Raw genomic sequence first — 10,000 nt, 5'->3', positions numbered from 1 at the left:
TTCCTGTGTCGCAAGCCACATTTCAGCCGCGCGCCGACCTGTCGGACACTGAACATTTTTTATCAGCCGCGCGCGCCAACCTCGCACGACAACTAGGAAGAGATTGAAGCCAAGCTCACGGAGCCAGTGTCCTTATACAGTCATCAACCACATAAACCACATTCAGGCATTATCATATATAGCCTATCCAACATCTTAAATAAGCCCATTCATTTTAAAAACGACTGTAGTCATGAAGTTTGAATAATAGTAAGTTTGAAAAGTGGGAAGTTAACTTGGCTAGGCTGCAGCGAGAGTTGCCGTTTGGATGACTGATTTGTTTACAGTCGTGAACTACGTTGGATAAGTTAACGAAGTTACCAGTGAGAGTTGCAACAGGAGGATATTAGGGGAAAATGACTAGGACCGAGGCACATAAGTATTCCAGCAAAAGGTAAGGAAGAGATTTATTTTCAACCAAAGGATATCTGCTAGACCTAAAAAAAAATACATATCTTTCCATTTAGGGAGATTACACAAGCTCATCTCATAAACGAGATGGTAGGCTAATCCTTCAGTTGTGCAAGCTAAGTCTGAAATATCAGCAAAGAAGCTAGTTGCTACTGCCATTAACGTCAATGGATACCGTGCCTCCGTTCAGGAGAATACTGCAAATTGTGTCGCGACTACCACGCGCAAGTATACATGGTTACAACGTTCCCCGTGACGTCAACATGTCGCACGACAAGTCGGGTGCGTGAACTGTACCGGGGCCTTAACGGTTTGGACACATATGCACTACATATGTGTCGGAAGGTGTCGCACGTCTTCCCCTCGTTTGTCGTGAGTGGGCGTTTCGTTTGAATTGTCAGTTAGCAGTTCATAAGCAGTTCGTTTTAACTTGTCTAAAGTGTTTCTCACAAATATACACCATTTTAGGCGTGTATTTAACGGCATACGAAAATATTAATAGCCTACACAAACTATGCAAGCCATTTTGAAATATTGTTTTATTTAAACTACTCAATGCAATCTCAAATCCTCACCAGAAACACCAACAGTCAATGTATTTCTCCAAATCCAAGTTTCGTTTATTTTATGGACAACTAGCTGGTCGTGGAAGAGTTCGTTTAAACATGAATTTGACATGTATACGGAACCAAGTTTCACGGGCACTGTTGTACTACAACGACGAACCTACTACCTCGTGCTTTCATTGGACAGACGGCTCGCGTTCAACGGACTCATTTGCATAGAGCTGGGGATCGGCCAGCTTTTCTGTCGCGCGACAGGTTTTCAAATGCAGCGCTGCCTTCCCGGAATGCTTTGCGGGTCCGTTAAAGTCGCTTGACGTCACCCATAGGGAAATAGCGGGTTCCGACACGACAAAGTGAAGTGCCGGAAAGATCTGTCCGTACCGTAAGACTGAGTGTCCATCCATGTGCCTCCTGAGCAAGCGTCTAAGTCCAGTGACTCCCTCACCAAAGCCCGGCCTCTCCTGCCTCTGGACATGTTTGCGACAGTTTTATTGGTCAGCGTGTAGCCAGGGCAACGGGGTTGCCTCGGAATAGAGCACGGAGCACGGGTCCACTTCCAGAGGGACTTGCGGTGCCTAAAACAGTGTTCTAATGTGGATGTCCTCACCAGGGCTACGGGTTCTGGGGTCACGGGTAATCCCACAGAGATTAGGTCATCCTCCACAACATGGACTCCTGAACTTTAAATCTCTAACCCCTGAGGTCAGAGTTCCACTGCGACTAGCTCTGGCTCCTGTAGTAGCGCAACTAAACATGCGGCTACAATTATTTTTCAGTATTTTTTTGTGGCTCGGTGAATAATTTCCTTGTAAAATGATAAAGGTAAGGAAATATTCAAATGCTGCAGCACATACATTATTAGAGTATGTGTCAGAAAAAAATGGCACAAAATTATTGCCATCCTAGATGTTACATTAGTAGTTTCCTTGCAGCTGGTTGAAAGTGCTGCAATCAAGCCCTTCCTGCTGCCATTTCATCTGCAGGACTCCTCGCTGCGACTTCAGGTCGGCTCTTTCCTCCTGGACAAACTGCCCTACATCTCCCAGACTTTAAAGTGTTTCTTCACAGCTGCTGTTTTTCAAAAATCTCTGGCTTTCTAGTGGATTTTAGATCTGGACTCTCTCTTGGCCGCCGGGGAGCCCTGCTGTGTTGAAACGTTCCTCGGCGCTGTTTTGAAGTGCATATTGGGGTCAGTGGCATGCTGCTGGACACAGGGTTTTTTCGGTGGATATTGCTTTTTGATATTGGGCTTGACACTGCACTTCAAAATGGCTGATTATTCTGTTGATATCGTGATGACGTGCATGCGTTCAAAGCACCCGGCCCCAGATGTGCCGTGAGGAACTTCAAAGCTGTTCAGAAAACAGTTATACAGAATCTTCAAGTGATGGAGGGAATGTTGGCCAGCTTTTATTTGAATGGATGCTGGTCTCATCATAACAGGGTATTTTTGCAGGATTTTTATCAGTGAATTTGTGTTTTGGGCATTTATACCGGAATCTCTCATCGCAAGCCTCACATCACCACATCACCACACAATAATGGTAGCCTGATGTAGCCATACTCGATTCTAGTCAGAATTTGAGTCTGATACTGCTTGATTGGGATGTGATAATGAGGTGTGTTTCAACCGATACAGGGGGAAAATGCCTCTGCCCTCAATTGGATAGACCTAACCACTCAGAGCAACGAATTAGCCTATTGTGAATCCAATAGGGAGAACAGCCAAAACATCACTGTGTGTGAGTTACGTTTAGTTATTTAGTTATTTTTTTGTCTTTTTTTTCAATCCAGTTATTGCACTGTCAATGTCTTGTGCTGAACAACAGACAAGATAACGAAATCTATATGTACCGTATAACTTCTCTAATGACAACTTTTTTGTTGTAAACAAAATCAACTGAAGCACACTCACATGACATGATAGACTAGGCACAGTTGCTCATCTGTCCAACGTCGTATAAAGACCATTTGATGTTGAACTATGTACTCCAGTGCGTACAGAGTTGCTTGTCAATGGAGCAAGTCCAGACCGAATTTCCCAAACTCAGATTGTGGGCGGAGTTAAATTCCGGTTGGCTTCCAGGCTACGACGGTGGTGCATGTGCTGTTCACTGAAACGGTGAAATCTTGAGTAGGAACTGAGCATTTCGTTATCATGGTGCCTCCTCAACTGTTACATGTTGCATTGTCTTTGACTTGAGCTTTCTGCTATGGCAAATCCGAAAGACATTAGCAAATAGCAAAAGTCACATTGACCTTAAAGTACTTTATACTATTTTTCTTATAGTTGAGATGTCATTGAAGACATCTGGAGAGGTACTTGTACTCGAGTTTGCTCATCCTTGTCTATATCCTGAGTCTGACCTCCACAGAGACTCACGCTCGTTGTGTCCACTCACAGATACAAAACTGAAGGCTGAGTCATCCTCCATAGTCAATCTGTTTGATTGCTTTCAATTCCCAACATGACATCCAGTGAGGTCATTTTTAAAGTTGAAGAGAATCACATGAAAAACTCTTACAGTAGGACTGTAGCAGTGTTGCACAGGTTATTTCAGGATAACTTCCTATTATAAAGTATGTTTTTCAACTACTAATGAATGCGTATGTGCCACCAAAAGACTTTTTGAACAATGAAATAGTGCAAATGAATTGCAAAAACAGTGAACTTCACCTCATCCTTGAGGTTTTGTTTACCCAGCACAGAAATACCCTCACAAGTCTACTGGTGAACCCACGCTGCATCCTGACAAACAGACAGAACCAGTGAGCTCAGCTGACCCACAATATCTGAACTGCAGTACTGACCGACTTAATTCACAACACCACTGACTGACAGTGTATGTGTGTTTGTGTGTGTGTGTGTGTGTGTGTGTGTGTGTGTGTGTGTGTGTGTGTGTGTGTGTGTTTGTGTCTCACTCCTACTGTGTTTGATGGTTCAGCAGACAGCTCCCTGCAATCAGGTCATCTCGCCTTTGTTTCCTCCCCAGCAGCAGCCCTGTGCCCTGTACGTGCTGTCCTGTCCTGTCCTGTCCTGTCTTGTCCTGTCCGTCTGACCGCTGGGTGATAGCATTATCTGCCTCGCCGTCCTCAGCTGCTAGTCGCTGGCAACGCTGTTTTGTCTTTTTCAAAAGAAGACGTGTGTTCCCTTTTATCCTCCTAGTGTTCTGTGTGTGTGTGTGTGTGTGTGTGTGTGTGTGTGTGTGTGTGTGTGTGTGTGTGTGTGTGTGTGTGTGTGTGTGTGTGTGTGTGTGTGTGTGTGTGTGTGTGTGTGTGTGTGTGTGTGGTGTGGGGTGGGAGATAAAGACTGCTGCTGGGTGCCTTTGATTTGATGGTATATTGTGTGTGTGTGTGTGTGTGTGTGTGTGTGTGTGTGTGTGTGTGTGTGTGTGTGTGTGTGTGCGTGTGTGTGCGTGTGTGTGTGTGTGTGTGTGTTGTTTTGCCCAGTGCCTGGAGACACTTACCCAGAGGCAGGTGGACATGCAGCGGTTCATAGCCGACGGCTGCAGGGAGGCCTTGCTGGAGGAGAAGAGGCGCTTCTGCTTCCTCGTGGACAAGCACTGCATCTTCTCCGACCACTTCGCAGGCTTCCACGAAAAGGTGACTGACCTGCAGATGACCAATGAGCACTTCTCTTCTCAGACTGCATGAGGGCATATTTCTGGTGTTGGGAGTCTAGTTTTAAGCATTGCTTTGTGACTGAATATGGTTATGGTTATGGTTGTGGTTGCTTAGCAGACACCTTTGTCCAAGAATATGGGATAGAGATCAACGGAGCAGTAAGAGAAATTCTGTTTTGTAAAAGATTCACTCGTGTGTTTAATTTAACAGAAAGATTCTTGCTCATATGTTCATAAGTATGTATCATATTATCGGTACATACTTACATTTCATAAGTCACAGTCAGTTCAGTGATCAAATCAAATCAGATCAAATCAAACATTATTTACATGGTATGCAATACAAGGTGCTTAGTTACCAGTCCAGTAACATGCAAAAAATAACCGACTCAATATCTGACCGCTCTGCTCGGTGTGTTTCAGTCGAGGGAGATGCTCACGCTGAAGCTGCCCACCTGGCAGGACAAGTGCAGCGACGCCACCAACATGCCGGACAGCATCGTGTCCATGATCGAGGGCGTGCGCACACCTGTGGCCATGACCCCCCAGCCCTCGCCCATGACCCAGCGCCACAGCAGGGTGAGACTGGGCACCACACCACACACACACACACACACGCACACACACACACACACACACACACACACACACACACACACACACCTGTGGCCATGACCCCCCAGCCCTCGCCCATGACCCAGTGCCACAGCAGGGTGAGACCGGGCACCACACCACACACACGCCCAGCGGCTCCCCCAGGTGGAGTCTTATCAAAGATCCTTAAGGTGGAGCAAGATACTTCGTCGTAGTTCATGTCTATGGGCGCAAAACGGGGATCACTTCCTCTGCATAAAGGGGTGTGTCATGCCTATAGACTTCAATGGAACAGCTCTGCATGAAGGGGGATTTTGCCCCCCCCCCCCCCCCCCCCTCTTGTGATTCGGGTTCCAGGAAGTGGCTTCTCATGAAGTATCTTGCTCCGCCCTTAATGATCTTTGGTCTTATGATGGCACCAAGCAGGACAAGCCTACTGCTGAGGGGTGTTCCAAGCAGATGACTCAGTGAGAAACCTGGATGAGTTAACTTGGTAAGCGGTAAACCTCCTGAACAAAGCGAGGACAATGAAATCATAGGTCACTTCTTTTAGGAGGTTTTACCACTTACTGTAAGTTTAGTAGGTTAAGGTAGTAAAACTCAGGTTTGCCTCTAAACTACCTACTTGGAATGCTGCCCTAGTCTCCAGAGTAGAATATTACTGTTGGTCATTATGACCACAGGGCACACGGCAGCATTGAAGTGGCTAACAGCGTGTCCTAACAGCATGGACAGACATGAGCGGGCAGCAAAATCAGTCTGGGTCGGGTTTCCCAGATTCGTTAAGAAGCTCTTAAGTGCTAAGAACTTCTTAGGAGCGTTGTTAGAACGTTCTGATAGCGCTCCTAAGAAGTTCTTAGCACTTAAGAGCTTCTTAACGAATCTGGGAAACCCGACCCAGACTGATTTTGCTGCTCTAATTTCAATTAGAATGTCCTGACTGGACGCAAGTGATGTGCAGCAAGACGTTTTGAGCAGAACTTTTTTGTCGGGCGCCCTGTATCTATTTTCTCTCTGTTGCTCGTGTTGTTCTGTTATATTGAATGAGAGACACGACGCAATAGAATGGCATATTGAACGGATTCAGCGTAGACAGAAAACACTCAATGCTATGGGACAGTTGGACACTTGCGTGCCCTTTAGGACAAGTGGTAATACTACTGACGCTGTCACTATTATTGCTGTTTTAGCCTCCGTCTTTCCTGAACTGTGCCTGTCCCGCTCGTTGGTGATGCTGCGCGAGATGGACCTTGGAAAATGTAGTACTTAAAGGCAGTTCCTCCATCCTCCGCCCAGTCCACGAACCAATGCTCTCCTGGCTGATCTCTGTCATTGTTTCTCTGGCAGAATAACTCAGACGTGATGGTTCCACCACCAGCACCGGTGCTGAAGGCCCAGACCAGTCCACTGGTCAACATGTTCAGCCAGGAGACGAGCAGACCACAACACACCAATGGCAAGACTGTCCTCCTCTCTCTCTCTCTCTCTCTCTCTCTCTCTCTCTCTCTCTCAGTGGTCTCAGGGGTCATTTATAATCCTCATTGATCTGCAGTAGTTCAGATCCACACATGCACTCCCTCATGTGGATCAGTTTGTTCAAGTGCACATGTATTGCTCAGAAGAAAGAAAACTAATTTCGTCTCATGATGTTTATCAGGTTGAACTGTGCCTGTGCATCATGTCTGTTTAACCATAGTGTTATGTTGATGAGATCTAATGATATTGATGTGTTTGTCAAGTTATAAATATATGTATGGAGTCAGCATGCAAGTAGTGCTTTATTGTACACTGACTTGAATGTGGGACTGCAGTGATGTGGTAAATTAGATTGGTTTAGTTGGGTTGTAGGTTTGTAGAGTTGTATTGTTTTAGGGTTGTGGGGATCTAGGATTAGGGCTGTAGGGTTGTAGGACTGTAGGATTGTGAGGCTTTAGGGTTGTACGGTTGTTGGGCTATAGGACTGTAGGGTTGTTGGGCTGTAGGACTGTAGGGCTGTGGGGTTGTAGAGCTATGGGGTTGTTATGTTGTAGGGCTGTAGGACTGTAGGGCTGTGGGGTTGTAGGGCTATGGGGTTGTTATGTTGTAGGACTGTAGGGCTGTGGGGTTGTAGGGCTATGGGGTTGTTATGTTGTAGGGCTGTAGGACTGTAGGGCTGTGGGGTTGTAGGGCTATGGGGTTGTTATGTTGTAGGGCTGTAGGACTGTAGGGCTGTGGGGTTGTAGGGCTATGGGTTTGTTATGTTGTTGGGCTGTAGGACTGTAGGGCTGTGGGGTTGTAGGGCTATGGGGTTGTTATGTTGTTGGGCTGTAGGACTGTAGGGCTGTGGGGTTGTAGTGCTATGGGGTTGTTATGTTGTAGGGCTGTAGGACTGTAGGGCTGTGGGGTTGTAGGATTGTAGGGTTGTTCAGCTGTAGGGTTGTAGGGCTGTGGGGTTGTAGGGCTATGGGGTTGTTATGTTGTAGGGCTGTAGGACTGTAGGACTGTGGGGTTGTAGGGCTATGGGGTTGTTATGTTGTAGGGCTGTAGGACTGTAGGGCTGTGGGGTTGTAGGGGTATGGGGTTGTTATGTTGTAGGGCTGTAGGACTGTAGGACTGTGGGGTTGTAGGGCTATGGGGTTGTTATGTTGTAGGGCTGTAGGGCTGTGGGGTTGTAGGGGTATGGGGTTGTTATGTTGTAGGGCTGTAGGACTGTAGGACTGTGGGGTTGTAGGGCTATGGGGTTGTTATGTTGTAGGGCTGTAGGACTGTAGGGCTGTGGGGTTGTAGGGGTATGGGGTTGTTATGTTGTAGGGCTGTAGGACTGTAGGGCTGTGGGGTTGTAGGGCTATGGGGTTGTTATGTTGTAGGGCTGTAGGACTGTAGGGCTGTGGGGTTGTAGGGGTATGGGGTTGTTATGTTGTAGGGCTGTAGGACTGTAGGGCTGTGGGGTTGTAGGGGTATGGGGTTGTTATGTTGTAGGGCTGTAGGACTGTAGGGCTGTGGGGTTGTAGGGCTATGGGGTTGTTATGTTGTAGGGCTGTAGGACTGTAGGGCTGTGGGGTTGTAGGGGTGGTAGTGTAACACTGCTGCAGTGCTGACGTGTGCTGTGTGTCCCTCACGGTCCAGATCATGGCGGCGAGGAGAACGGCGGTCTGCAGCGGGCCGTGTCCGTGTCGTCGGGCCTCAACAACATGGTCAAGCGGCCGCGCGTGCGCACCATCTTCCCCCACACGTCCAGCAACAACAGCACGCTGCTCTGCTTCGACGAGGGCGACATCATCACGCTGCTCATCCCGCAGGAGAGGGACGGCTGGCTGTACGGGGAGCTGGAGAACACCAAACAGTAAGGGCGCTGGCCTAACATACCCATTCAGTAACACCAATACAGAAGTCATATGGAGAACACCAAGCAGTAAGGGAGCTGGCCTAACATACCCATTCACTAATACCAATACAAAAGTCATATGGCGAACACCAAACAGTAAGGGCGCTGGCCTAATATACAGCCATTCAGTAACACCAATACAGAAGTCATATGGAGAACACCAAGCAGTAAGGGAGCTGGCCTAACATACCCATTCACTAATACCAATACAAAAGTCGTATGGCGAACACCAAACAGTAAGGGCGCTGGCCTAACATACAGCCATTCAGTAACACCAATACAGAAGTCATATGGAGAACACCAAGCAGTAAGGGAGCTGGCTTAACATTCAGCCATTCAGTAACACCAATACAGAAGTCATGGAGAACACCAAGCAGTAAGGGAGCTGGCCTAATATACAGCCATTCAGTAATACCAATACAGAAGTCATATGGAGAACTGTTAGGACTTCATTAGCAGTTGTATGATTCACAAAGATTTCTATGACAAGAAGCTTCCAGGACACATATCTCAGATCTCCAAAAGTGGTCCAAAAGTTCTCTCTTGGCAACAGAACATAGCCATGGTGTTCACTGCTAGCCATGGTGTTCTGTTCAGGCTGTTAAAGGTGGAGTAAGGAAGGAGCCACAAGATAGTCTGGAATGAATGACTCCCACTAATCTGTTTCTGTAGGCCAGTCAGAGGGGTTATGATAACAGGGAGAGACTCAAATCCAGTCTCATGAGAGTAGAGCAAGGGGACTCATATCCACAGACTGAGTAGACGCACAAAGCTAATATGATACTGTAGGGCACAATATTTCACCTCCTGATGTAGGAGATTTTGCCCATTATCTGTCAGTGTTAATGTCACGTAATTAAATCTGAGCGAAAATAGTCTGTAAAGATAAGGATGGCATTTTTCAGCCCAAACATCTCTAGAGTAATATCTGCCAATGTTGTTGTTTTGAGGAAATATGTTTGAGATAAACAATGACGATTTCTCAAGAGAAATATCGCAAAGCTCTTTTGGTACCTTGAATGTGCCATTTTGATGCTCCCCCTCCCTTCTCTCTTTCCATCTCTCTCTCTCTCTTTGAGTCAGTCTCTCTCTCCCCCTCTCCGTCTCTGTCTTATTGAGATGTGGAGCACAGCGGCCATGAAAATGTCATAGCGGCGGCTGCGGAAATGTAATCAGGGCTCAGCTGGAGGCACAGAAAAACAGGCTGGGCACACCTAACCCCCCACCTCCACCCCCCCTCTCCTCTGCCACCGCCAGCATCTGCAGCCAAATATTTGTGCTGCCTCCAACTCCTTCCCCCCTGGAAATGTGAGCAGATTACCAGAGCAGGGGGGAGTCCGATTGAATTCAGCAAACGGCAGGCAGCAGATCGGAGTTCATTTGTGTGTGTGTGTGTGTGTGTG

The 10,000-nt window shown here is 47.1% G+C and overlaps 1 protein-coding gene across 2 annotated transcripts in view; it reads left to right on the top strand.

Moving 5' to 3' along the window:
• Positions 1-10,000, top strand: part of baiap2l1b (BAR/IMD domain containing adaptor protein 2 like 1b) — a 39,681-nt gene that overhangs the window by 20,227 nt on the left and 9,454 nt on the right. For both annotated transcript variants that reach the window (XM_062532243.1, XM_062532244.1), the window contains 4 exons: positions 4,467-4,619; positions 5,063-5,218; positions 6,581-6,689; positions 8,339-8,555. In XM_062532243.1, coding sequence (XP_062388227.1) covers positions 4,467-4,619; positions 5,063-5,218; positions 6,581-6,689; positions 8,339-8,555 — 635 coding nt within the window. The remainder of the gene's footprint in view (positions 1-4,466; positions 4,620-5,062; positions 5,219-6,580; positions 6,690-8,338; positions 8,556-10,000) is intronic.

The sequence above is a fragment of the Sardina pilchardus genome, chromosome 3 (genome assembly GCF_963854185.1).
Source record: "Sardina pilchardus chromosome 3, fSarPil1.1, whole genome shotgun sequence".
NCBI lineage: Eukaryota > Metazoa > Chordata > Actinopteri > Clupeiformes > Clupeidae > Sardina > Sardina pilchardus.
Note: the sequence above shows the minus strand (reverse complement) of the source record. Positions and strands in the feature narration are given on the sequence as shown.